Source organism: Juglans microcarpa x Juglans regia, chromosome 7D (assembly GCF_004785595.1).
Source record: "Juglans microcarpa x Juglans regia isolate MS1-56 chromosome 7D, Jm3101_v1.0, whole genome shotgun sequence".
Classification (NCBI taxonomy): Eukaryota; Viridiplantae; Streptophyta; class Magnoliopsida; order Fagales; family Juglandaceae; genus Juglans; species Juglans microcarpa x Juglans regia.
Window position 1 is genome coordinate 25,683,890 of NC_054606.1, and position 26,602 is coordinate 25,710,491.

The window sequence follows — 26,602 nt, forward strand, 5'->3', positions numbered from 1 at the left end:
ACGATCCATCACCGACGCGAATTGTATCTACACCAGAGTATGGTTCACTGTGAAGATTGAGGTTAGTGAGATCATGGATAATATGGTGAATGGCTACTGAATCTGGGTACCAAGTTGGGTCTGAAAAGGATGTGGAAGAGGCAGGGTTTGCGGCATGGTTGGCAGAGAAAGAGGTAGGGAGATCTATTTTATATGAGTGGTTGAATCTGTATCTGCATTAAAGGGCAATATGCCCTTATTTGTTGCAAACTTGGCAGTTGGGTCTTTGGCCACCATGTGTTTGAGAAACGTTTTCTAAGGAGTTATATAAAGTGCGACCACCACAATTGTTTTGAAATCTGCCACCACGTCCTCTGCCTTGTTTGCCACCACGAAAATAACCTCTTTCTCTTTTATCTCAGCTACTATAATTAGCAGAAGACTCAATGGAAGGTTTAGTAATATTAGCAACATGAGAAAGTCTACTCTCTTGAATCAGCAGTAATTGATAAAGCTCATGTGCCGTGAGAGGGTCAGATCTCGTGGTGACTGAAGTCACAAAAGCTTCATATGTTGGTCCAAGACCAGTGAGAATATAAGTGACAAAGTCCTTGTATGGAAGAGGATTACCCGTTGTTGCCAGTGTGTCAACTAGGTTTCTGACCTTTCCAAAATATTTTGTAATGGAAAGATCACCACGGGAAAGATTTGTAAGTTGAAATTTAACTTGGAATTCTTTGGCTTGTGAATGAGATGCAAACATTGATTTCAAAGAGAGCCATAGCCCTCATGCTGTGCTTGATGAAAGCACTTGACCAAGAACAGAATCTGAGAGGAAAGAGAACAAAACACTGAGCACCAGTTGATCTGTTCGCCTCCAGGTAAGGTAATTTGGGTTTGCTTTTGGCTGACTACTGCCATCAACAGATAAAAATTGCTCAGGACAAGAAATGGTTCCATCAATATATCCATAGAGGTCTTGACCTTGAAGATATGCAGAGAGTTGAACCTGCCAGAGCAAATAATTGTTTGTACTAAGTTTTGTGGTAACTACATGTGAAAATGAAGAAAGTATGGAAGAGTGAGGCTGGGGAAGAGAGGAAGGTGAGGGCAGAGCCATGGATCACGAGACAGCTAGTCGAGCTGCTCTGATACCATGTTAGACACAATGGTTTTCTGAATTTTCAGATTGTATTAATGGTACTGTGGCAGTGTATATTTATACACTTTTACAAGAGGAATAATTTTGTTACAAAATATTCTAATAATAACAGAAAGGTAAAAATTCTATATTCTAGAGTATTCTAAAAAACTATGTGTTGATGTTGTATTTCGCGAGCCTGGGCAACTCCACGCCCCTGGTATACGATGTGAATTATTTGGAGCCCCCGACAGTGTTCTGGTGCGGCTATTCAGTGGCGTTTTGTAAGTCCATGGTAGTGAATGAAAAATAAGTGTTGTGAAAGTAAAAATAGATGACACTAAGATTTACGTGGTTCAGCAATATGCCTACATCCACGGGGGTTTAGGAAGGGAAGTCTCCAATATAATATATTTGTTTACAATCACTCATGGATCATCATATCTCAGTGCATAAAGAAGGTCTGTTGATTGTCTTCTTGATCTCTCAATCTGTTTTTCCATCCCAATGTCCATCTTTCATTAGTCTTCGATTTTTCTTTAATGTTGTCTAGGCATCCCCTTTTATACACTTGCCTAACCCCTTACTATACATGACAGCCTGCCTTGAGTTAGCAAATCTTCCTTGCGTGAACCCTTTGCCTTCTCGCCCTAATCCTCTGACACTTTACAGCCCTAATATCTCTCTTGTCCCCTTCTTACCTTCCTCTGATATTTGCAGCCCTCATGTCTCTTCATGTCCTTTCTTATCTCTTCCTGATCTCCTTTTTTATTCTTAGTAATGACTTAGTGGGCTGGACCCTAATTTTATAGGCTATGGTTATTTTTTTCCCTCACACTAAGGTATTGTGCTAATAGCATTGATAGAATCTTGGGCGAGTCATTTATGGAGACTTTGGTACGAGTTGAAATCGGCAAAAAAAAGATATTTCTAGCATCAATTTTGACTAATTTGGACAAAGTAAATCTCGAGAAAAGGACAAATTTGTTGCGGTGAAAGCTGATCGTAACTTTGACAATTAGAAACGCAAATTAATCTACGTACCCATGCATTAATTTACAGATAGAGTAACAAGCAAGCAGCTAGCTCTAGGGATAATATATATAAAAATGATCTAGCGAGCTAGCTAGCTAGCTAGCTTCCAATTTTTCCAATTCAGCGCCCCTTCTACGTAGCACGTACTTTAAAGTAGTTTGTGTCTCAAAATTCTTATTGCACTTCCCATATACGACCAGAGAGTCTCAGCTTCAACTCCTTCATATTGCCGCCAGAAAAAAAGAGTGCCAAGTTTCTGTGAATGATTAATCCATCTTGACCGTCTCTTACTTTCTTGTGGCTATCACGAATACTCCTTGGTATACCTTTCCAAGTAAGTTTCCTTCCATTTCCACCAACTTCCAGACTGTAACTAAATTGCTTTGCCTCCTCTTCCTCGCCCATGAATCGCAGGAAGGCCATGTAAACTGGTGCCATTTCTAGATGGAAAGCCTCAAAATGCAAACAGAACTGACGTCCAAAACAATTGAAGACCTGCGCGCAGTACCAAATTTAATTAATTCCTTTCAAAAATTGGTGTAAACTAAATAAACAGATCTAATTGATCAATAAAGGATCAAAGGGTGAGATAATATTCGTATATTTGGCTTAATTTGCATTCAGCTTTTCCTTTGCTTAAGCCTATTCCTTCCCGAGACTCAATGAAATTCAGATTGACATGCTAAGCTGTCTATGTTGCAAAAACAAATAGTAAACATACCTCTGCAGAAATTCATACTTCTACAGCTGACATGCATCTTAAAAAAAAAATTAAAAAAAAAAATGAGTGCTTTATTTATTGAAAAAAAAAAAAAAAAAGTTGTCTCCGCTCAAGGGCAACTGCGAGGTTCCAATGTTCTTTTCTGGTACTCCTACTTCATGTTGAAGCTACATTAACATTGAATTTAATTCATAAGGCAAGGTGGGATTTTCATCTGCCTTTTACCCGATCATATCATGCACTGATCATGCAGTGTCTGTGTGCAAGGGTGAGGGTGTTGAAAGAGAGATTAACGGATCTTACGCTTATCATCCATATAGCATCCCCGACTTCTTGGGGACTAGATTTCACATATCTGTGGTTGAAAGAACACCCACCATGCATGTCAACTTTGTGATCATTCTTGAGATGCCCGACAAGGAGCGGGATATCACCAGTGACAGAGCAATAATTTCCACTATAAGGGCAGTTGAATGGGCGATGTTTGCAGTGTTTCTCATGTTTGATTTTGCTGTAGTACGGGAATATGTCGTGACAACCTAATACCTGGTACCTGCAAGGAAGCTCTAGTGACTCCGATACTTTCTCTAAAGCCAAGCACCTTATATTTCCAAGCTCATGGCGACATGTCGGGCAACTGTTGTGCACTCTACCCTTGCAGTTTGAACATAGAGTGTGGCCGTTTGGACACTAAGACATCAAACAAAAAAGAAACAAGTTATTATGACCGATGGGATTCAGATTTTTTATGGAACTTGTTATTAGAAATTGAAATGCTTAAATTGTCAATCAGTTTATGACTGTTAATTGCAAAATAAAACAGAAAAGGGGGGGTTATGACGATGGATTATGTCCGATATTATCATGACAAAGAAACATATCTAACAAGTTAATTTGCAACAACTGAATGCTAAGAATTGTAATGAAACTGGAGTCCTTCTGACATTGTTCAGGTTCTAAGTTGGGAATCTAAGAAAAAAATACCTGGTATATTGGAGGGTGCATTAGATTCATGCAAACAGGACACTCAAGTAGCTCATGCACATCATTATCTGAGGCCGGCCTTCCCGGATTCCGGCCTAAACCAGGGGCCGTGTTGCTATAAATGGAATTTCTCAACTCTGCATCAGAAGTTGCCAGATCTGAATCTGCCGATGCAATGCAAAACTCAGTGGCTTCCTTCAAGAAGCCGCTTCCGCCAGGGGCCATGTTTTCTTCCCTAAACTGTCAATTCTGGAATGCCTCTCCTCAGAAACAATATCTACTCTCTAGAATCGCTTTCTTGTTGTTTATGGATGGATTGACCCGGCCATACAGATCACCATGAGAAGTTCAGCAAACTGCTGCATTTTATATATTACATGAGCAAGATTGTTTCAGGTAGTTATGTAAGCTTGATTACAAGTGCATTGAAATTCTTCCCGAGTCAAATTTCGCATGGGAAACGAGGTTCTATTGAGATTGTTTCGGTAAACAAGTGTTAAACGAGCAGAGATCTAAGTGAATTAGAACTCTGCCAGAAAACCAGAGTTCTTAGCCTACGGGACACCAGTTCAATCTATCTCTTTAGTATTTCAGAGGAAAAAAAAAAAAGGATAGCTTCAGTTGTTATCTCTCGTCTATTCTCAATTTTATTATGGTTAAACGTAAATATAAATAATATAACCTACATATTTCTATTAATTTAAACTTTTGTGATAAATATATTTCACATGGTACAAGAGCAAGAGATTCCGAATTTAAATCGGCCTTTCTCTATACTTGACCTATTTAATTAAATATAAATAATAAAATCTATTTTTTTCAACTGCAGTATAAAAAGCAAATTTATGGAGCATGATCTACTTGATTTTACAACATTGAAACACTACCCTTCCAAAAAACGACACATATCAGAACCTTATGGAAGTCCATGCAGCTGCAAATGGGAAAGCATAACTTGCACTATCCACAAAGAATATCGAATAGTTTCATATATGTAGTTGAACACCTGCTGTTGACTCGATCAAATAATTATCAGTAACTATTGAGCACTTCACTACACAAAAATATCACCTATTTCTATTGATAAAAACAATAAATAGTCTCAAAACGTGGAGTTATACGACTCTAAGATTTCATAGCTAAGACGTTGGCCATGGTATCACAGCCACATGATTTCAATTATAAATGCTAAACTTTTACTGGCCGCTAGATTGTATTCCTCAAGGTGGGATAAAATATACGTTTTGAACGCTAGGAACCACAGATTCAGAATATTCACAGTACCAAAATAGTTGTAATTCGTGGGGCATGCATATAAGAAAGAGAACTACGAAAAACACCGTCAAAAGCAAATTTAACATGTTAACAAAAACGATTCAATGTCTAGACCCGTTTCATGTTCTTGGCATCTTTTTTTAAATAAGCCCAGAAAATAGAAGTTGGTTTCGTACGAAGATTCAAGTACACATGCTCGATCAAATAACATTACAGGCAGAATTAGAAAGTGAATAGCAGAGAGAAATTAGAATACCAAAAACAGCAAAACCCAGACGAAAAACAGAGCCCCTGCACCTGATGAACTCACAAAAAGGCGCAAAATGGCAGAGAACTGTGGCACACCCAGATGATGATCACGAGAGATAAGTCTGAGCCGAAATACCTGAATATTCAATCCACTCGAGCATCCAATAATTGTATCATATTTGGACCGCAACGACAGGAAAGGCAAGCCAGGTGACTTATGAGGTGGAGCAATGTCCTTGAAAGATGGATGGCTCCGGGAATTGCGTGCCTTAGCCTGATTTGGAGGCGGAACAACTGAAGAAAAGAGTCAAAGAAAAGGGAAAAAACAAAAAAAGAGTAAAGATTTGGATATGCTGGCCTTCCACTTCATGCACATTGGTCACCTGGTGATTTGTACAACACACATGTTGGCCTGGCCTGCCTTGGGAGCAATGTTCGTGCATCCAAACCTTTCATTTTTTGTCAATATATTAGTCTCTTTTTTTTTTCTGCTGTTGTTGTTTTATACACACATGCATATATGAATGGGGCTCTGTTTCTTGCTTTCTTTTGCCATTGACATTTCCCGCACGCAACGTTTAAATATATTCAATTCAAGTTTTGGGTGGCCGTTAAAAGTTGGGATAATAATATACAATCGACGATGAGCTGTGTTGGGAGATCACGGATCTGGCAAGGTGGCTGAATTTGATTGGTTAAATAATGGATGAAGTCAAAGAACAGAGAAGGCGACAAGAGGCTTTTGAATGTGAGAGGCCCAATTATCCAAACCTCGTGCGGAGGTGTTCCCGAGCTTATAAAGAGCTCGGGTTTCTGTGATTACAAGACGTGTCTCGTTCAATCCATGAAGGAATCCAATGTAATCAAGGATGAACCGTCCAAAATTATTTGAAAGTGGGAAGTGGGCCTGGTGGTGGGCAGCGAGGCCCCGCCCCTGCTGCCCCGCCCCACTTTCCCACCACCCCCGTATGGGAAGGCGGGCTACCCCGTTCCACCCATGCGGGGGCAGAGATCACCCTGCATGGAGAAGGCCTAGCGGGGGCGGGATGACCCTAGCGGAGCCCCGCCCCGCCCCCGTTCTGCTCCATATATATATTTTTTATTTATATATATATAAATATATTGTATATTTATATATACAATTTATTAAAAATTTGAAATTGTAATCAAGTCATTAGATTACCTTGGCCTCCTAAGCCAACCTTTATATAAGAGACCAAGACAATACAATAGTCATCCTTAAATAATGTGAGACTTATTAACAAGTCTCACATTGCTTAAGGATGACTATTGTATTGCATTAGTCTCATATATAAAGGTTTGCCTAAGAGATCAAGATAATCCAAAATCTAACTCTAATGAGTTTAATTTCTTTTTGTATATATAAATTTTAATTTATAATTTTAATTATATTATAATTTGGGTCTAAAAAAATTTTTTTGGACCAAAAAATTTTTTTAGACCCAATGTACTGTCCTAGGCAGGGGGCGGGGGAAAAAACTCCACCCTCGCATGGTGTGGGGCGGGGTGCTGGGAAGGGTACCCCCGCCCCACACCATGCGGGTATCAGCCCTAAGTGGGCCTTGTTTTTTTAAAAAACAAATAATAGCAGATATAGTTTTAGAGTATGCAATTCATGTACATTCTCTTTAAAAGAAAGCAGAGTCTATCATGAATAAAATAATTTTTTATACAAGACTTGCATACTCTAAAACTGTAAATATCATTCTTCTTTTTTGTCTCTCGGCCAAAAGTAGAGACTCCAAAGACTATAGATTATTTATTCTGAACAAATTTTCTCAAATGTTTAGAACAATAAAAGTGGGATCTTTACCTTTCCACTTTTATGATGGGCGAAGTCTATTACTTGCATAATACACGACCCAATAAAAGAGAAATACAGCCAACATAAGCAAATGCAGAGTTTTCTACATAAAAATGAAGCCTAGATGCAAGCAAAGGGTATTTATGTTTAATCTTCTTTCTTCCTCCTCTTTTTATTCATCTCAGGCAAGAATATGTAATTTTGAGTGAACTCCATTGTAGAGAGCTTGAAAGCCCCCAAACTTATCACTTCATCTTTATTTATAATAGATTTTACATCATAAAATCACCTGTTAATTCAGATACCATCTCATTTATCTTCTTTTTATTCTAATTTATTATTTTTGTCATTTACAATCATAAAATTATGCTCCTCTTCCATTTTCATGTCATTCGCCACTGTTGATTGTCACGTTCAAAAAATAACATAAAAGGTACATAAAAGAATCGATTGAACCAAAATGTTTAGTCATTTTAGTATTTGAAATTGTTGATTTTTCTAACAAAAATGTATATTGAAACAAAATAGAATTTCATTTTTAAATATTGTAATTTGTCATTTATATCTTTTTGTAAGATATATATTTTCAATTTTTATAGATGTTATTTTGTTGACATTGTAGATCAATTTCCTAAGTCCAACCTATAAATAGTGATAACAACTTGAGGGAAAAATAAGACCTTTGTCATTTTAATGAAACACAGTCAAAAATAGGGATTTAATTTTATTTCTACACACTACACACAAGTAAAGGGGATGTAGCTCAGATGGTAGAGCGCTCGCTTAGCATGCGAGAGGTACGGGGATCGATACCCCGCATCTCCATCCTTTTTCACGTTTTTTTTTTGGCTTTCTGCGGTCTGCTTAGATTCATAGCATCCCAGAGGTAGCACGCTAAATCTGACTTATTTTGATGTTGACATCACTTAAGTTATTTATGTATAGTATTGAAAGGAGATAATAGAGTAAATTTTGCGCAATACATTTAAAATGAATTTAAATATATTTATAGGATAAAATAAATTTAAATATATTTATGAGAAGTTAAAAAAAATCATAAATTTCACATATAAAGAAGTATTTAGTTAAAAAAATATTATAAATTGTATGTATAAAATAATTTGAGTTTTAAAAAATAAATATTTAATATTAAATTAAACTCAATTCAGTTCACTCCAAGTTCGGAAGGCCTTAAAAAAAAGACTTATCTAATATCACAGCCCACCACTCCATAATCTTGCATCTCATTCAGGGAGCTACATGTTACCATATTTTAATCTGGATCTAATGGTTATAGCCGTTCCAAAGTATACCTTGGCAGGTAATAGTATCGTCTCACAACACCCAGTTCTCAGCCTCACCTCACAGGATAAATGTACACACAAATCAACGTTTCTCAGAGCCTCTTCCCCCTTGCATGTTTAAGATCGACAAAAGATTCTGGCTGAGTTTCATAAACTCATTGGATAGAAAGTGTTAAAGCTCACAAAATAATTAGACCCAGAAATTGAATTCTTGAAAATGAGTTCTTCAAAGACAGTTAGGAAGTTGCAGGTGGTGTCCCCAGTCCCAGCAGACATAGACATTGCCAACTCAGTTGAGCCTCTCCACATCTCTGATATTGCCAAGGAGCTCAATTTGAGTCCCAATCACTATGATCTTTATGGGAAATACAAGGCCAAGGTGAATTTAATCTCAAATCCCACTTCAATGTAATAGATTTGTGTTGTATTATTATTGTTTTCCCTCGCTCTCGCTCTGTTACGACCATCTCTCGCTTGGTCGAGGACATAAGCGGGTTTCTTTTTCCTATTGTTTTTCTTTTTCTTTTTTGTGGGGAACAACGCAATACAAGTTCAAATTGAGAAGTCAATTGACCGAGCAAGCGAAAGGAAGGTTGATTCGGTTTTTGTTGTGGTATTTTGGATTTGAATGATTTGGGTTTATATCTTGTAGGTTTTGTTATCTGTGCTTGATGAGCTTGAAGGATCTGAAGATGGGTATTATGTGGTGGTTGGAGGGATTACTCCTACTCCTCTTGGAGAAGGCAAGTCTACTACAACTGTTGGGCTCTGTCAAGCACTGGGTGCTTTTCTTGATAAAAAGGTAATAATTCTAATAATTACATTTGATCGTCTTTTTAATGTCGACTTCTCTGAGGATCCTCGTTGGCTTGGTCAAATGCATCTTTAAAATTTAACCAATATCACACTTTTTTGCATTTGTCTATTCCATTTAAATTCAATCCCCATATCAGATTAACCATTCACTCTCTATATAATAATAAAATATTATTAAATTAATAATTATTTAATCTGGTGAAAATGCAGGGTTTGGTGAAAATTAACCAAGCTTATCTAATCTGGTTCAAGCCCGGTGTATAAATAATTCTATTTCCAGGTTCATTCAGGCTTGAGCTTTTTTGTTAGCATAATCTAACACTCAACTAAAACTATTTCCTATGCCTATAGATAAGGTTGTAATCAAGCCAAGCCGGGTTTTCCGAGCTCGGCTCGACTTAAAAAACTTGAGCTCAAACTCGAGCCCAAGCTTGAGATTTTTATTTAATCTTTGTTCGAGCTTGACTCGGCAAGCTAAACTCCCAACTCAAGCTCGGCTCAAGCTGTTTAATTTTTTTTTTTAATAAGATTTAATAACTAATAAATTAGATAAATAAAACATCTAATATTGAATTTGTACAACTAACAAGTAAAATCTCTATTGAATTATAAATTTTAATTTTTTTTTAATATGTAACTAATTGATATTTATCCATAATAATACCTATCAAAAAATATTTATCCATAATAATAATATGTTATATGCTTACATAAATTATTAATACATACACATAATATGATAGCATATATCTATTTCATATATGGTTCCTGCATACTAGTATATGAAATTATTAATCTTATTGACTAATTATTGTACAAATTATAAAATATAGCTATGAAGCATATTCAATATATAGGCATAAGTAATTAGGTTACATATTATATATTTAATTATAAAAGTGTTATGCTTATATTATTAGCCAATACATATGTATATATATAGATATGTATATACACATAAGTGTATGTATTTATTTATCAATAGAGATTTAATCAAGCCAAGCTAACGAGTCGACTCGGGCAAAAATGAGCGGGCCTTAACAAGCCTTAGTCAAGTCTAGTCGAGTTTAATCGGGTATGTATCATTTACTAATCAAGCGGTATCTACTTTCACGGTTGAGCTTTTTTTTCCACGAGTTGAGTTCGATTTGAGTTTAACATGGCGAGTACCGAGTGGGCTATAGAACAGACTGGTTCATTTACAGCCCTACCTATAGAAGGGATAGGAAAACATTCGACAATGACATACAATCCTTGGATTGTTTGCTTTTCTTGCTCCATATCAATTGGCAACCATTGTGTTGCTCTTTCTTATCTGGAGCTTCATTGATGTGATTCACGGAGCAGCTGAGCCTGAGATCTTATGGACATGAGTCGAATCAATAACCTTGAGAAAATATTAGTAAGATTTGAAGGTGTGTCTCTATTCAATAAAAGAAGGTATGTTGACATAAGATGCCTCTTTATTTATGTGGAGGAACCATAGGAGTTTTATTATTATTATTATTTTGAAGAAATGAGGATTTGGTTGACTTGGAAGATTTGTTATCAAATGTGAAAGTTCTTTCTTCTTGCCAACTTGTTCTCGTAATCAAACAAGAATTATGATTATCTTTATGATTGTTTGGATGTAAAATCTGCCCATGTGAAATCTTGCAGTTTTGTTACTCTGCATCAGATTCATTTTAGGCAATTTCCTGACTAGAAACTCTGTGTTTCTGATGCTAGGTCGTTACCTGCCTTCGTCAACCATCACAAGGACCTACTTTTGGAATCAAAGGGGGTGCAGCAGGTGGTGGTTACAGTCAAGTGATCCCAATGGATGAGTTCAATCTTCACCTAACAGGAGACATCCATGCAATAACAGCTGCCAACAATCTTCTAGCCGCTGCCATTGATACCCGGGTTTTTCATGAGTCAACCCAGTCAGACAAGGCTCTCTTAAACCGTTTATGTCCACCAAACAAAGAAGGAAAACGGAGCTTTAGTGACATCATGTTTAGGCGTCTGAGGAAGCTTGGTATCTCGAAGACCAGGCCTGAGGATCTTACACCTCAGGAAGTTAAAAAATTTGCTAGACTTGATATTGACCCCGAATCAATCACATGGAGAAGAGTAATGGATGTAAATGACAGGTTCTTGAGGAAGATTACTGTTGGCCAGGGTCCAGAAGAAAAAGGGATGGTGAGAGAAACAGGATTTGATATTTCAGTTGCTAGTGAAATCATGGCTGTTTTGGCCCTGACAACGTCTCTTGCTGATATGAGAGAGAGGCTTGGGAGGATGGTGATTGGAAATAGTAAGGCTGGGGACCCTGTAACTGCAGATGATCTTGGAGTTGGAGGTGCTTTGACTGTACTAATGAAGGACGCTATTAACCCTACTTTAATGCAGACTCTTGAGGGAACTCCAGTTCTTGTTCATGCAGGTCCTTTTGCAAATATTGCTCATGGGAATTCTTCTATTGTGGCTGATAAGATTGCATTAAAGCTGGTGGGACCTGGAGGGCTTGTGGTCACAGAAGCAGGTTTCGGTGCTGATATCGGAACTGAGAAGTTCATGAATATAAAATGCCGATATAGTCACTTAACACCTCAGTGTGCTGTTATCGTGGCAACAATAAGGGCCTTGAAAATGCATGGTGGTGGGCCAGAAGTTATTGCCGGGAAACCACTTGATCGTGCCTACATAACTGAAAATGTGGCTCTTGTTGAAGCAGGTTGTGTGAATCTGGCCAAGCATGTTTCAAACACAAAGGCTTACGGTGTGAATGTCGTTGTTGCTGTGAACATGTTCTCTACTGATACTGAGGCAGAACTCAATGCAGTGAGAAACGCTGCTTTGGCTGCTGGGGCATATGATGCTGTCATATGCACTCATCATGCCCATGGTGGAAAAGGAGCGGTTAGTCACTCTGTTCCCTTAGATATTTTTTTTAATTAATCCAAAAGGTCAACACTAAGCGCATGATGAGTAACAAAAATTAATTGATCTACGACCATGACTGGTCTGTGAACAATTCCAAGTGAGTGCATGGCTTGGTTTGCTTCCCAAATCTAGTATATGCCATGTTTCTTCAAATTGAACCCAATTTTGATCCTTAGATAATCTCTAATTTCCCATCTCATCCAGCCTTATCATTAACTCATTTTCTTAAATCGAACAAAAATGGTCAATGAAGTATTACATTAAATTACATTCATTCCTACTTGTCCTGCAGTTCTGTGCCTCCTTGTTTTTGGTTGTTAGATATCCTGACAATATAAACACTGTATAATGCTTTAAGTGCACCTAAGTGGGCTTTTAACAACACTGGTATGTCTCAATGTTTGTTGTCATTGTATCCGTTGAAGCCAGAAGATGGATTCGCTGACATCAGTCAAATCCCAAATTTTACTCCTCCCTGTACTTGTGCAGCTGACAATTTATGTTTCTCTAAAAGAGATGGGTTTTTTTTTTTAACTATTTGATAGACATTATCATGGTCATCAGGTTGACCTAGGGATCGCAGTTCAAAGAGCCTGTGAGAATGTCACACAACAATTAAGGTTCTTATATCCTTTGGACGTTAGTATCAAAGAGAAAATTGAGGCAATAGCCAGGTCATATGGTGCCAGTGGTGTTGAATACTCTGACCAGGTAAATTCCTGAATTCTGGAATATTTTTTTTACAAGTTCACTTTCTAATTGCATGGTCAACTTTCTTTAGATGTCCATCTTTTATGGCTTTCAAATTCAAGTTGGAAATAAATATTGATTGACATGTACACTTTGGGATTTCTTTCTCCTTTTCTGTTGATTGAAATGTATTAGAACCTGAGATTGGGATTTCTTTTGTTCTTTGTTTCTTTCTTTTTTTCTTGTCTGGGAATTTCTTAAAATAAACTTTGTTCAGAAAAAAATGGGCGATATGAAAAGAATTTCCAACACTTTTGGCTTGCGATTTTGAGACAAATATAGCTGGGAAAGGCATTTTGAAGCTATTTTCCAGCTCATGGTAAATTTATCAAAGAAACCACTTGCTAACGGTCATGAGGAACCATATAAATTTTATCAACATTGAACTCTTGTGTGCCGTTTTCACTAAACTTCGTTGGTTTTTCTATTATCGTGTTAAGAACCAAGATTAAAGAACAGCTGAAGTGCAAATGTCATTTCTTTGCAGTATTGGAGAGCTTTTGAACCTTGCTTATAATCTTATTGACTTGGCTGCCTCTTTGCAAATGTAGGCTGAGAAGCAGATTGAGATGTACAGCAGGCAAGGATTTACAGGTTTGCCAATCTGCATGGCGAAAACCCAGTATTCATTTTCACACAATGCTGCCCAGAAAGGTGCACCTAGTGGATTTGTCTTGCCAATAAGGGATGTGAGGGCTAGCATTGGAGCTGGATTTATCTATCCTTTAGTTGGAACAATGAGTACAATGCCAGGGCTTCCAACAAGGCCTTGCTTTTACGACATTGATCTTGACACATCCACTGGAAAGGTTATTGGTCTCTCTTAATGCTCTACGAACGTCTTTCCAATAATGTGTTGTATGCAGTCTTGAATCTTGTCGAGGCAGCCCTTTTCAAAGATCATTGGACCACATCAGAGTTTCAGCCCCCTCCCCATTCATCTTCTGGACTTCTGCTGCTGAGCTTTTTCCTGTTTTTTCTTTATGAGCAGGCCATATAACTTCCAAGTGTGAAATAAAAGTTTCTTGTCTAAAAACAGAAGTGTGAAATAAAAAAGTTTCGTTTATTTTGCTTTCACCTTTTTCCTGATCTGGTTTAAAGAAAATGTGCCTGAAAGATCTTTGTTTGAATTTTATTTAATGTGTGATAAAATGACTTTTGCTTTATTTATGATGGTAAAATATGTCCGAAGAGTTGAAGATACTATTTCCGGGTGACTTGCATTAGATTATTCTCCAGAAGGTTTTAATTTTTAAATGTCTGCATATGGAAAAGTTACTGTTTTGGGATGACTGCTCTTTAATTGTTAGAACCATTCATGCTATGAATGTTTGAACGTCGGAATTCCTTTTCTCTTCTGCTGCAACGATAGAGAAATTATGGCATCAGCATGTATGATATGGTCCTATATAAAAGAAAACAGAGGTGCTGAAAAGGTATAAGTAGAGCTGAACTCCTAATACAAGAAGTTTCCCCCTGTTATCTTTCATCATACCCGGATTTCCTTTTATACAAGAAGTTTCCCCCTGATTTCACCCATGCTACAGTCGCTTTCTTAGTGAGTATACGCAACCTGGTAATCAATTGACCGTCAAATTTTGATCGAGCATGTGAATTACAATTTTCTTTCAAAAAAAAATTAATTAATTAATTTAATTGAAGTGTTGAGTATACTAAGAATCGTCGAGAGACTAGCGGCAAGTTTAGACACTTGGAGTATTTTATAATTTTGTGAATAATAATGAAATTGTTAATTGAAATATTTTATTGAATTTTAGAAAATGAAAGAGAAAATATTAAATAAAATATTATATAGTTAAAAAACTGTTTGAATATAATTTTTAATATTATTGTTGTTTTGAAGTTTGTAAAAGCTGTATTATTTTTTTTTTAAATGATTAGATGACAATATTGAAAATCTAAAATTGAAAAATATTTTATATTTAAATGATGTTTGGAAATAAAATTATGATAAAATTCTTTACTTGTCCAAACTCATGCCACATGATATAAAAGGAATGACACAATTAAGTTTAAACAGGATCCACAACTTTCACAAAAATTTATATAAAGTTTCATCTCCAACTTTTTAGAAAAAAAAAAATAAAAATCTCAAATATTTTTCTACGCTTCTCAACGTCTAAACAACCACTATGTAATATGTGTTGCGGAGTCTCTATTATGAATTGCAAAGAGAACAGGTGAAATCTTCGTTGAGTTGAGAAAGGAAAGAAAGCTGACCATCATACCTTTGTTGGGAGGGATAATCTATATACCAATCCAGAATTTGCTATGCCCTACTGAAACAATATTATGCTCACTTTCACAGAGAACTGAAAAATGTTTCATACATCTCCCAAAAGTTGTGCTTAAACGGCAGTCGTTTAAAAAGGCCAGGACACCATTTAAGATAGCATACGCTCAAGCCTTAAACCCTAAACCCTCTGATGGTCGAAGAAGAAGCAGCAGAAGCAGAGCAAGGAAACAGATTCTCAACCGCCCAAAGCCCATAACTTTGTTTGGAAAATGCTGAGAATTGCACGAGCCCTCTATTCCCCTCGAAAGGTCAAACAACCCCTCACCCTTTCCCTCTCATTCTCCGCCCAATCCCTCTCGAACCCTTCTCTCTCACACCTCTCTGCCCCTTCTCCTTTGGTTCCGAGACTACACTTTCAATACCCCCAATTCCCGCCCCTTTGCTTCTCTTTTTCTTCGATCCCGTCTCTGTCCCTCACCCGCGATGGGAATTTCGACGAAGCCACTTCCCACACCCTCCTCGTCTGCCCGGTTGCGGGGTTCACATGCAGGACTCTAGCCCTAAACACCCGGGCTTCTTCCTCAAGCCCTCCCAGAAGAGTCCCACTTATCGCTCGCGTGCCCATCTCTTGCCCCTCGCTCAGGAATCCGAATTCCCCGCTTCTCTCAAGAAGGGACTTTTAATCGAGCCCGAGACCCCCGATTCGGTCGGGGAGAGCTCCGAGAAACCGGTTGTCTGTGCGCGGTGCCATTCGCTGAGGCATTACGGGAAGGTGAAGGATCCGACAGTGGAGAATCTGTTGCCGGACTTCGATTTCGATTACACGATAGGGAAGAGGCTGGCTTCCACGAGTGGGACCCGTTCGGTGGTGTTGATGGTCGTGGACGCGTCGGATTTCGACGGATCTTTCCCGAGGAAGGTGGCGAAGCTGGTGTCGACGACAATCGAGGAGAACTCCGCTGCGTGGAAGCAAGGGAAGTCGGGGAACTTGCCGAGGCTGGTGCTGGTGGTGACGAAGATCGATTTGCTGCCAAGTGCTGTGTCGCCGACCAGGTTGGAGCATTGGGTGAGGCAGAGAGCGAGGGAGGAGGAGCGAACAAGATAACGAGCGTGCACATGGTGAGTGCAGTGAGGGATTGGGGATTGAAGAACTTGATGGATGATGTGGTGGGATTGGCCGGTCCGAGAGGGAGCGTGTGGGCGATAGGGGCGCAGAATGCGGGCAAGAGCACGCTAATAAATTCAATCGGGAAGCTTCTCGGAGGAGGAAATATTACGCATTTGACAGAGGCACCAGTGCCTGGGACAACTTTGGGGATCGTTAGAGTGGAGGGGATTTTGCCAGGGCAAGCAAAGCTGTTTGACACGCCAGGGCTTTTGCATCCGCATCAGATCACAACAAGGTTGACGAGGGAAGAGCAGAAACTTGTGCACATTAGCAAGGAGTTGAAACCGCGGACTTATAGGATAAAGGTTCTGCTTTTCTTTTGTTTTTGTTATGGCTATTGTTTGTTCATTGAAACACTGACCTCTATCATTCATGTAGTATTTTCTCACATCAGATTGTTGGCGATGTCTATTTTCTTAGTGAGAGCCATAGGATTCTCTGGTTCCCTTGTTGCAAGAAAGAATTCATTCCTGCTAGTTGATTTTGTGTGTGCTTAATGTTTTTATCATTCGATTGTAACAGGTTGGCCATACTGTTCATATAGCTGGGCTAATGAGGCTGGATATAGAAGAATCATCTGTAGATTCCATCTATATATCGGTTTGGGCATCTCCTTATCTCCCATTACACATGGGAAAAACCGAGAACGCAACGACAATGCTAGAGGAACATTTTGGCCGTCAATTACAGGTAATATTTTCCCATGGATATTTACTCTGCAAGTCCTTTCCTTTCTCGTGATTTGTGCACACTAGTAATCAATAGTGTAACTAAAATTTTATGGATGGGGATTATTATTTTTTTCCTTATGCACCTAGTAATATGTGTTGTGGGAAAAATTAGTTGGTTGGCATATTCTTGTGAAAACCTGTGTAAAATTGTATTGTAACAAATATTGAAGCGGTATAATATGAAAATGATTGAAGTATGCTCAACACGGCTCAACTGGTACTCGACTAGCGCTCGAGCGGAACCTTCCAAAGAGGTTCGCTCGATGTGCGCTCGATATAGGTTCCAGAGAGGTTCACTCGATGTGCACTTAACGTAGTGCTCGAGTAGAACCTTCCAGAGAGATTCGCTCGATGTGCGCTCGACGTAGCGTTCGACGTAGCGCTCGACATAGCGCTCAAGCAAAACTCTTCCAAAGAGGTTCGCTCAATGTGCGCTCGACGTGTCGCTCGAGCAGTTTTTGAAAGTTGTCTTGAACATTGGCTCGAGCGAAGTGTCGAGCGCAAGTTGAGCGTTGTCTTTCAGAAACTACTCGAGCGCTATGTCGAGCGCACATCGAGCGAACCTCTCTGGAAGGTTCCGCTCGAACGCCAGTTGAGTATACTTCAATCATTTTCATGTTACACCGCTTCAACATTTATTACAACACAATTTTACACAGGTTTTCACAAGAATATGCCAACCAACTAATTTTTCCCTCAACAATCTCCCCCTTTGGCATGTCTGTGACAAAACCTCTAACCTATACATAGGACCTAATCCTAACACACCCAAAACAGGATTCCCATGATTCAAGCATAGTCTTGAACACGTTGAGATATTTCTGCAAACACTTAGCAAACGGTTAAACAAAAATATGCAATAAATATTCTCATAAGTATATCTATTCGCAAATTACAAATCAGAATACACTTATAGAGATGACAAGCACAGTTTTTATAAAAAACTTTTCATTAAGCAATTAATCAGACATTGAGTTCAATTAGACAAACAATAGCAGCACAAGCAGCATGTGATACAAAAACAAAAGTTGCTTCCCCACAAAAAATTGTGTTACTAACACCAAACAAAAGCTGCTCCCCCACAAAAAATGTGTTACTAACACCTATCCTTCTTCCTTTCATGCTACACCCCCTACATCTATACCACTCCCCCTGAATTTATATTACTCCCCCTTTTTGTCACAACAAGCCAAGGGTCTCAATTATCACTATCACTCTGACTGCCACCATCATCATCATCATCGAGGCGCTCCTCTATATTGTTGAAGCGTTGAGTCACAAGCTGGTGCAGGCTTTCAACTTTAGCATCAAGGCTATCAAACCGGGCATCAAGGCGGGCTAGGTACTCAAGGACCTGCTGAAGGCTGGGCTCGGTCGAACCTGGTGTCGATGTGAATGGTGCTGATGTGGATGGTGCCAAGCGAGGAGGTTGTGAGCTGGAACGTCGAGAGCTCGATGGCTGAGAGGAGGGTGCAGGAGGATGCTCAACACTCAAAGGGTGAGGGGTAATGTGAGCACGATTAAGCTGCATGATCCTACGACCAATAGGAGCCTTAAGAGGAATTCTAGGCTCATGGAGAAGAAACACAACTGACTGAGAGAGGGCTAACCCAGTGATAAGGCAGGCAAATGGCAATCCAGTCCATACTTTGGTGGAATTAAAAGCCTTAACAAGACTCGGCACAGATGACTCCCCAGATCAATGGAGCATCATTGATCAGTGCATACAGAAGAGTGGCGCGATCAAGACCCACATCACTCTGATGACCAGTAGGATACAAATTTGTAAAGACAATCCTACTGAAAATGAGATATTCAGGTGGAAATCTTACAGTTAGAAGGGGTGACTTACCATCCCAACTACTATACTTACCATACAAACATTGAGCAATGACTGGCGGACTAGGAGGAGATGTTCGTGTATAGGGATACACTGGATTGGACACATGCGGTGCTTAGGTCCACTAACATGCTCGGAGTTACCCGGAAGAGAATGTTCTGGAGACTAACCTCGATAGAGCCATCTTCAGAGATGACATGAATATTGGAGTAAAACTCCTGAACCAACTCTACAGAAGGAGTGGGATGACCAGTGGTCAAGGCCTGCCACTGGTGAGACTAAAAAATACGGGGAACAAAGGTCTCAGTAAGCTCACCGAGAGAGACTTCATGCTCGACAATAGGAGAATGGTGAGAGAAGTTTTGAGTATAAAGCTCTCGTGCCCGAGCATTGTGGAAATGTGCTTGAGCGGGGGCAAGAAAATTATGGCATGGACGAACACGTCGAGACATGACTTTGGCTGTGGACAGAATCAGTGACTGTTAGACAAGGCTAAATGTATTGTGAAGATTCGATGTATGCATGTCTAATATGCCCAATGCATAATCCAATGCACATGCCTAATGTAAAACCAATGCACATGCCCAATTCAATGCCCAATGCATACTTTGCCAAACTTGGTTTTAGAAACCCATTTATGCCAAACCCACTATTCAATGCTAATGAAGAAATGAATTCACAGCCCCACGCTTCATTTACAAACCCATTTGGCATTTCATCAAGCCCTTCAAGTGCAACTAAGCCAAGGTTGGGTTTTAAACCCAATGCAAGTCCCATGACCCTCCCATAACACAATCCATCTTCAAAAATTCAATTTCATGGCAAACACCATCCCAACACTAGGATAGACATGAAATAAGCATGGGAACAATGCTATGCTAATGCATGATGAAAATGAGAAACCAAACACCATTGAGGCATTTCACCGAGCATTTGGAGTGTATCCAAGCAAAAACCAAATCCAAAACTTCATGGGAGTTCCAAGAACCTCCTAAATACAAGAGTGAGAGAATCATTCTCTACACCCAAATCACAAACCAAAAACACCCAAATCATTTTTTCCATTTCGAAAACCAAATCAAAATGCCCAAATGTAACAAACCCAAATGGGAAAATAAACAAACCCTAATGCCGAAATGAGGAAAATAAACACAAATGGGAGAAGCTGACCGTGATTAGGATGGGATTTCTTGAGGAAATCAAGTGAAAAACACACGGAGAACAAAAGGTGAGAAGTCGCACAAAGAGGGGAGAGGAAACGGCACAGAAAATGAAACGGGTCTGGGGGGAAAATGAGGCTGGCTTTTTTAAGTCGTTTTCGCTCGAGCGGAATTAAGTTTCGCTCGAGCGACATCCCCAGAATTTTCAAAATGTTGCATATTTTTTTTTTCATTAAGTGATTCAAGTAAGTCAATTTTGAAGCCTCAAAATCACATCAAATGTAAAAGAGCATCATATTATCATAATTTATGCAAGTAGTAAAAACAGAGTGTCACAGGTAAGATGAACATGCGTGTTTTGTGAATCCTAACTCAATCAAGAAGTTTCAACCAAAAGATGTGAGTGGGATTGGGCTGAAACATGAAACCATAAGTGTTTGGGAAGCCTTTCCATGATACAGAAAGTAAAAACTAATGTTGTTAGGACCTAAATACTTCTGTTTGAATTCTTGTATCAGTATTGGCCTATCGAGTAATATGACCCATTTTTCTTCTTCTTCTTCTTCTTCTTCTTCCTTCAATTTTTTATTTTTTATTTATTTATTAATAGATAGAGAATTTTCAAAGGAAGAATTTTGATATATAATCTGTTGAGGGAAAAATTTGTTGGTTGGCATATTCTTGTAAAAACCTGTGTAAAATTGTGTTGTAACAAGTGTTGAAGCAGTATAACATGAAAATCATTGAAGTATGCTCAACATGGCTCAACTGGAGCTCGACTAGCACTCGAGCGGAACCTTCCCGAGAGGTTCGCTCAATGTGCGCTCGACGTAGCACTAGAGCGAAACCTTCCAGAGAGGTTCGCTCAACGTGTCGCTCGAGCAGTTTCTGAAAGACAACTTGCGCTTGACTTGCGCTCGACACTTCGCTCGAGCCAATATTCAAGACAACTTAAAATTCAAGGAACATTGGGCATATTAGACATGCATACATCGGATTTTCACAATACATTTAGCTTTGTCTAACAGTCACTGATTCTGTCCACAGCCAAAGTCATGTCTCGACGTATTCGTCCACGCCATAATCCTCCTGCCCCCGCTCAAGCACATTTCCACAATGTTCAGGCACGAGAGCTTTATACTCAAAACTTCTCTCACCATTCTCTTATTGTCGAGCATGAAGTCTCCCTCGGTGAGCTTACTGAGACCTTTATTCCCCATATTTTTTAGTCTCACTAGTGGCAGGCCTTGACCACTAGTCATCCCACTCCTTCTGTGGAGTTGGTTCGGGAGTTTTACTCCAATATTCATGTAATCTCTGAAGATAGCTCTATCGAGGTTAGTTTCCGAAACATTCTCTTCTGGGTAACTCCAAGCATGTTAGCGGACCTGCTAAACGCCCCGCATGTGTCCAATCCAGTGTATCCCTATACACGAACATCTCCTCCTAGTCCGCCAGTCATTGCTCAATGTCTGTATGGTATGTATAGTAGTTGGGATGGTAAGTCACCCCTTCTAACGGTAAGATTTCCACCTGAATATCTCATTCTCAGTAGGATTGTCCTTACAAATCTGTATCCTACTGGTCATCAGAGTGATGTGGGTCTTGACCGCGCCACTCTTCTGTATGCACTGATCAATGATGCTCCATTGATCTGGGGAGTCATCTGTGCCGGGTCTTGTTGAGGATTTTAATTCCGCCAAAGTACGGACAGGATTGCCATTTCCCTGCCTTATCACTCGGTTAGCCCTCTCTCAATCAGTTGTGTTTCTTCCCCATGAGCCTAGAATTCCTCTTAAGGCTCTTATTGGTCATAGGACCATGCAGTTTAGTCGTACTCACATTACCCCTCACCCTCTGAGTGTTGAGCACCCTCCTCTCAGCCATCGAGCTCTCGGCGTTCCAACTCACAGCCTCCTCGATCGGCACCATCCACATCGGCACCAGGTTCGACCGAGCCCAGCCTTCAGCAGGTCCTTGAGTACCTAGCCCACCTTGATGCCCGGTTTGATAGCCTTGATGTTAAAGTTGAAAGCCTGCACCAGCTTGTGACTCAACACTTCAACGATATAGAGGAGCGCCTCGATGATGATGATGGTGGTGGCAGTCAGAGTGATGGTGATAATTGAGACCCTTGGCCTGTTGTGACCAAAAGGGGGAGTACTATAAATTCAGGGGGAGTGGTATAGATGTAGAAGGTGTAGTATGAAAGGAAGAATGATAGGTGTGAGTAACACATTTTTTGTGGGGGAGTAGCTTTTCTTTGGTGTTAGTAACAGTTTTTTGTGGGGGAGTAGCTTTTGTTTTTGTATCACATGCTGTTTGTGCTACTATTGTTTGTCTAATTGAACTCATTGTCTAATTAATTGCTTAATGAAAAGTTTTTTATGAAAACTGTGCTTATCATCTCTATAAGTGTATTCTGATTTGTAATTTGCGAACATACATTGTTTATACTTATGAGAATATTTCTTGCATATTTTTGTTGGTACGTTTAACTGTTTGCTAAGTGTTTGCAGAAATATCTCAACGTGTTCAAAACTATACCTGAATCATGGGAATCCTGTTTGGGGTGTGTCAAGATTAGTTCATATGTATAGGTTAGAGGTTTTGTCCCAGAAATGCCAAAGGCGGAGATTGTTGAGAGAAAAATTAGTTGGTTGGCATATTCTTGTGAAAACCTGTGTAAAATTGTGTTGTAACAAGTGTTGAAGCGGTATAACATGAAAAAGATTGAAGTATGCTTAACTGGCGCTTGAGCGGAACCTGCCAGAGAGGTTCGCTCGATGTGCGCTCGACGTAGCGCTCGAGCGAAACTCTTCCAGAGAGGTTCACTCGACGTAGTGCTCGAGTAGTTTCTGAAAGACAACGTGCGCTCGACACTTCGCTGAAGTCAATGTTCAAGACAACTTAAAATTCAGGGTTTTGAGCGCCGTTATCAACAGGGACTATATATAGACAGCTTATTTCTGTTCTTTGGTGTGGAGAAACAGAGCAAAAACCCTAGTTACTTCCAAGAGCCATTGAGAGAAACTTTCCTCACATTGTTGAATCTCTCTTGGACAAACATATCTCCACCACACCACACACAATATCAAACTTTATTTGAGTCCATTGGCCGGAAGGTTTCCAGAGCTGCTGTTGCTATAGAGATCGAGAGGTTCTCGTGGGATGCTATAGAAAGGTTGGAGTTCTGACACTACATGCGTGTAGAAATCGAGTGGGTTACTCGTGATGTTGCAAGCCAAGTTTAGGAACTACAAAGGTTTTGTGAGTGTTTCTATATTGGTTGTAACAAACTTTTTCTATAGTGGATTTTAGTTGGTATCTTACACACGGAGTGGTTTTAAAATTTGAAGACGTTCTTCAAATGAGTTTCTACTTCGTGACCAAATTTCTGTATTGATTATTTGTGTGATTTATTTCATCTTTTTTATTTGCTTACTTGTCAATATATTTTATTAGACCAGAAAATTCGAATTGCACCTATTCACCCCCCTCTAGGTGATGCATTGGATAGAACCACTGTTTTTTCAATATGTTTAACCATGGCTTCTTTTTAGGTCCCTCCTGAAGATCTATGAAGCATTGTAGTATCCACTTTTGACAATTTAGACAAATGTGATTCTCCTCTTGGTCATTTAGGGTGCGTTTGGTTACCAAACTCACCTCAACTCATCTCAACTCATTATTACAATTTTTTCAAATTTCAATATAAAATATAATAAACAATTCAACTTTTTCAAATTTCAAAATAATAATAATATTAAAAAATAATATTCTAACAATATTTTATCATCACAACTCAACTCAACTCAACTCAACTCAACTCAACTCACTTCAACATCCACACACACCCCATTTAGAATTCACCTGGCATGACTTCTTTTAAAAGCATTATTTTCCAGAAACTGCTGGAGAAAATTTTTGAATGGGGATTTGGTCAAAATCATATAATTACAAAGAGTTTGGCACAGGCATCTGCCTAAGCCTTACTTTCTAGTGCCTAGTTTTTGCAATTGTGGCCCCATTATTTAGGATTGAGTCTTGAGATCTCGTTTGTTTTCGCAGATGAGATGAGTTGAGATAAAAGTTGAATAAAATATTGTTAGAATATATATTTTTTAATATTATTTTTGTTTTGGGATTTGAAAAAATTGAATTATTTATTTTATTTTGTGTGAGAATTTGAAAAAGTTGTAATGATTATATGAGATGAGATGAGAATGATTGTGAAAACAAACGAGACCGAAGCATGTTTTTCACGTTTTTTAATCTTATGGAAGATGCATGTTGCATATTGTTCTGTATTATATAATTGTAACATCATTGTGAACTGGTCTTTGCTTCAGCCACCACTTGGGGAGAAGAAACGAGTCGAAGAACTTGGTAAATGGGTGAGAAGGGAATTTTGTGTCAGTGGTAATAGCTGGGACTCAAGTTCAGTGGATATTGCGGCTTCTGGTCTGGGTTGGTTTGCTGTTGGACTTAAAGGAGAGGCAGTCCTAGGTGTTTGGACCTATGAAGGAATCGATGTTGTTCTTCGCAATTCATTAATTCCTTACAGATCACCTAATTTTGAAGTTGCAGGGTTTACAGTCTCGAAAATCGTCTCCAATGCCGACCAAGCTTTGAATAAACTGCGCCAAGATGTAAAGAAAAGGAAACAGGGCAACCCAAAAGTATCTGTAACAGCTGAATCATCGCTGTTAACAGGCGATGCAGACTCAAATTCTTGTTGAGATCGGCAACAATTCATAAAGGGTGATGTGTGAAATCAAGACAAACGGTTTCCATCATCGAAATGGTTTTTGGGTGAGCAAGGCACGCATAAATGCAAATATGAACCCTAGCTTGCGAGAGCAATGCTAAACCTTGCAACACCATTGCGCTACAGATGGAGTGGTTGACAGCTACTTGAAGCGTGCAGGAGGATTTTCATATTGCAAGCTTTTCTTCTCGAGGTACAACATCTTGAACATCTAACTCTGAATCAGAATAGTGATGTTCCATGACTTCCATTGTGTTTGGAGACAAAACAAAAACACTACAGGAAAGTAGAGGAGGAGTTAAACTTGCGCAGTGCCTTTGACAAAAATTGCTTTTATTGTTGGTCTTCCTGACTAAAACCATGTAATCCATTTGTGTCATTTTTATTTGTTTAGGAATGTTTTGCTTAAATTTTTTAGTATCGATATTATTATTGAAAATGGTTTGGCCGCTGCTTCTCAGAGTGCAAGTGGCATTTCCATTACTAGTTATCTCTTGATGTTCAGTCTGCTGATAATGTATATGAGCCTTCTTAAATTTTTATTATCAATAATGTTATGCAGTGATTAAGATAAAAGAGTATATTACTCAAATTAATTGGTGGCAGACTTGGGCACAAGTCACATTCCACCTACGAAGTCCAGCTCTCAGCCATAAGATTTTTTTTTTTTTTTGTTTAATTTGTTCAACAAGAGTTTAATCATTATTAGACCCTAGATTGAACCTAAAATTTTAAATCTTTTCAACCCAAAAATGAAATCAAAAATAAATTAGACATGTAAAAAATTTTAAAGCTTTATTTGATTACACAGGTGAGATGAGATCAAAGTTGAAAGTTTAATAAAATACGAAAAAATCTAAACATAATCAAGTTGGTGCACTCCTTGCACACTCCTGATAACATATAAGGATATTAAATGAAATGGTACAGATTGGTGAAATTGAAAGAAATTAAAGACTTCTTGAAACGGTGTGTTGAAGCCTCCTTCCTAAAATTCTCCCCTCGTCGAAGTTGAAGCCCGTAGTTCCCCCCTCACCCTCAGTTCATTCGTGAATGGAGACGCTAGAAATCACTTCTTACTAAATCCACTCCATCCCACGACGAAAGGCTAACCCACTCCATTTGCCCTCCTCCGTTCAACAATGAAAATCAAAACTTTTAGAATTTTTCCCCTGCAATATATTTTATATATATATATATATATATATATCAATCTCTCTCCTTTGTGTTTGGTTTTATAATTTAATTTAGGTTGATTAGGATGTTTGGGTATATGGATGGTTACAAATCTGCTCTCCTCCCTCCTATATTGTAACAAGGAAATGATATGGAAATGGATAGGTGTTGCTGCAATGGGTAAATAGAATGCACAATAGATGTATGGAAATGAGAAACAGAGTCACAGAATTCTCAAATGGCATTTTCTCAACCCATAAGAATGTAGGGGAGGGATAAGTCATGAATTCAACATCCACCAAATATTAGTATACATTATATTACATTTTTTCATCTTTTAAAACTGGTATCTAAAAAAACAAAATTATTTCATCTTTTGGGGGATTATCATTTGTTTGCCTCGTCTTGATGATTGTGAAACCCGAATCCGAGGTGCCCAGACGTGCCAGTGAGAGTCGTGCCCAAACGTAATAGTGGCGGAGACGTGCCGGT

The 26,602-nt window shown here is 38.8% G+C and overlaps 3 protein-coding genes and 1 non-coding gene across 5 annotated transcripts; 3 read left to right on the plus strand and 1 right to left on the minus strand.

The window, feature by feature from the left end:
- Positions 1 to 2,141: 2,141 nt before the first annotated feature.
- On the minus strand, positions 2,142 to 5,810 carry LOC121240098 (E3 ubiquitin-protein ligase SINAT2-like). 2 transcript variants are annotated; one of them, XM_041137575.1, is made up of 4 exons: positions 5,392 to 5,810; positions 3,861 to 4,216; positions 3,180 to 3,566; positions 2,142 to 2,650 (listed from the first exon to the last, which is right to left on the minus strand). In XM_041137575.1, exons 2-4 carry the CDS (start codon positions 4,083 to 4,085, stop codon positions 2,330 to 2,332), a joined length of 933 nt encoding a protein of 310 aa, XP_040993509.1. In that variant the 5' UTR covers positions 4,086 to 4,216; positions 5,392 to 5,810; the 3' UTR covers positions 2,142 to 2,329. The 2 variants fall into 2 exon arrangements, with proteins under 2 accessions (XP_040993509.1, XP_040993508.1); XM_041137574.1 differs by having other exon boundaries at positions 3,861 to 4,219.
- A 2,151-nt stretch (positions 5,811 to 7,961) lies between these two features.
- On the plus strand, positions 7,962 to 8,034 carry TRNAA-AGC. The gene has a single exon. It is a non-coding gene; the product is annotated as a tRNA-Ala (tRNA).
- A 414-nt stretch (positions 8,035 to 8,448) lies between these two features.
- On the plus strand, positions 8,449 to 14,084 carry LOC121239159 (formate--tetrahydrofolate ligase). The gene is made up of 5 exons (XM_041136300.1): positions 8,449 to 8,892; positions 9,166 to 9,315; positions 11,058 to 12,233; positions 12,822 to 12,968; positions 13,559 to 14,084. The coding sequence occupies exons 1-5, from the start codon at positions 8,731 to 8,733 to the stop codon at positions 13,832 to 13,834; spliced, it is 1,911 nt and encodes a 636-aa protein (XP_040992234.1). The 5' UTR covers positions 8,449 to 8,730; the 3' UTR covers positions 13,835 to 14,084.
- Positions 14,085 to 15,331: 1,247 nt separating this feature from the next.
- Positions 15,332 to 25,385, plus strand: LOC121239715 (GTP-binding protein BRASSINAZOLE INSENSITIVE PALE GREEN 2, chloroplastic). The gene is given in 5 exon segments (XM_041137012.1): positions 15,332 to 15,792; positions 15,795 to 16,346; positions 16,349 to 16,737; positions 16,955 to 17,122; positions 24,516 to 25,385. Coding segments are annotated over 5 exon segments (1,758 nt in total). The 5' UTR covers positions 15,332 to 15,533; the 3' UTR covers positions 24,906 to 25,385.
- Positions 25,386 to 26,602: the final 1,217 nt, after the last annotated feature.

Excerpts from the sequence above, each read along its gene's own strand:
- LOC121239159 (XM_041136300.1), top strand. The coding sequence starts at position 8,731 with ATGAGTTCTTCAAAGACAGTTAGGAAGTTGCAGGTGGTGTCCCCAGTC. Across the intron at positions 9,316-11,057 it reads GTGCTTTTCTTGATAAAAAG|GTCGTTACCTGCCTTCGTCA; the intron begins GTAATAATTCTA and ends TTCTGATGCTAG. Across the intron at positions 12,234-12,821 it reads CCCATGGTGGAAAAGGAGCG|GTTGACCTAGGGATCGCAGT; the intron begins GTTAGTCACTCT and ends CATGGTCATCAG.
- LOC121240098 (XM_041137575.1), bottom strand. The coding sequence starts at position 4,085 with ATGGCCCCTGGCGGAAGCGGCTTCTTGAAGGAAGCCACTGAGTTTTGC. Across the intron at positions 3,567-3,860 it reads TGCACCCTCCAATATACCAG|TGTCCAAACGGCCACACTCT; the intron begins GTATTTTTTTCT and ends TTGATGTCTTAG. Across the intron at positions 2,651-3,179 it reads ATGCTATATGGATGATAAGC|GTCTTCAATTGTTTTGGACG; the intron begins GTAAGATCCGTT and ends TACTGCGCGCAG.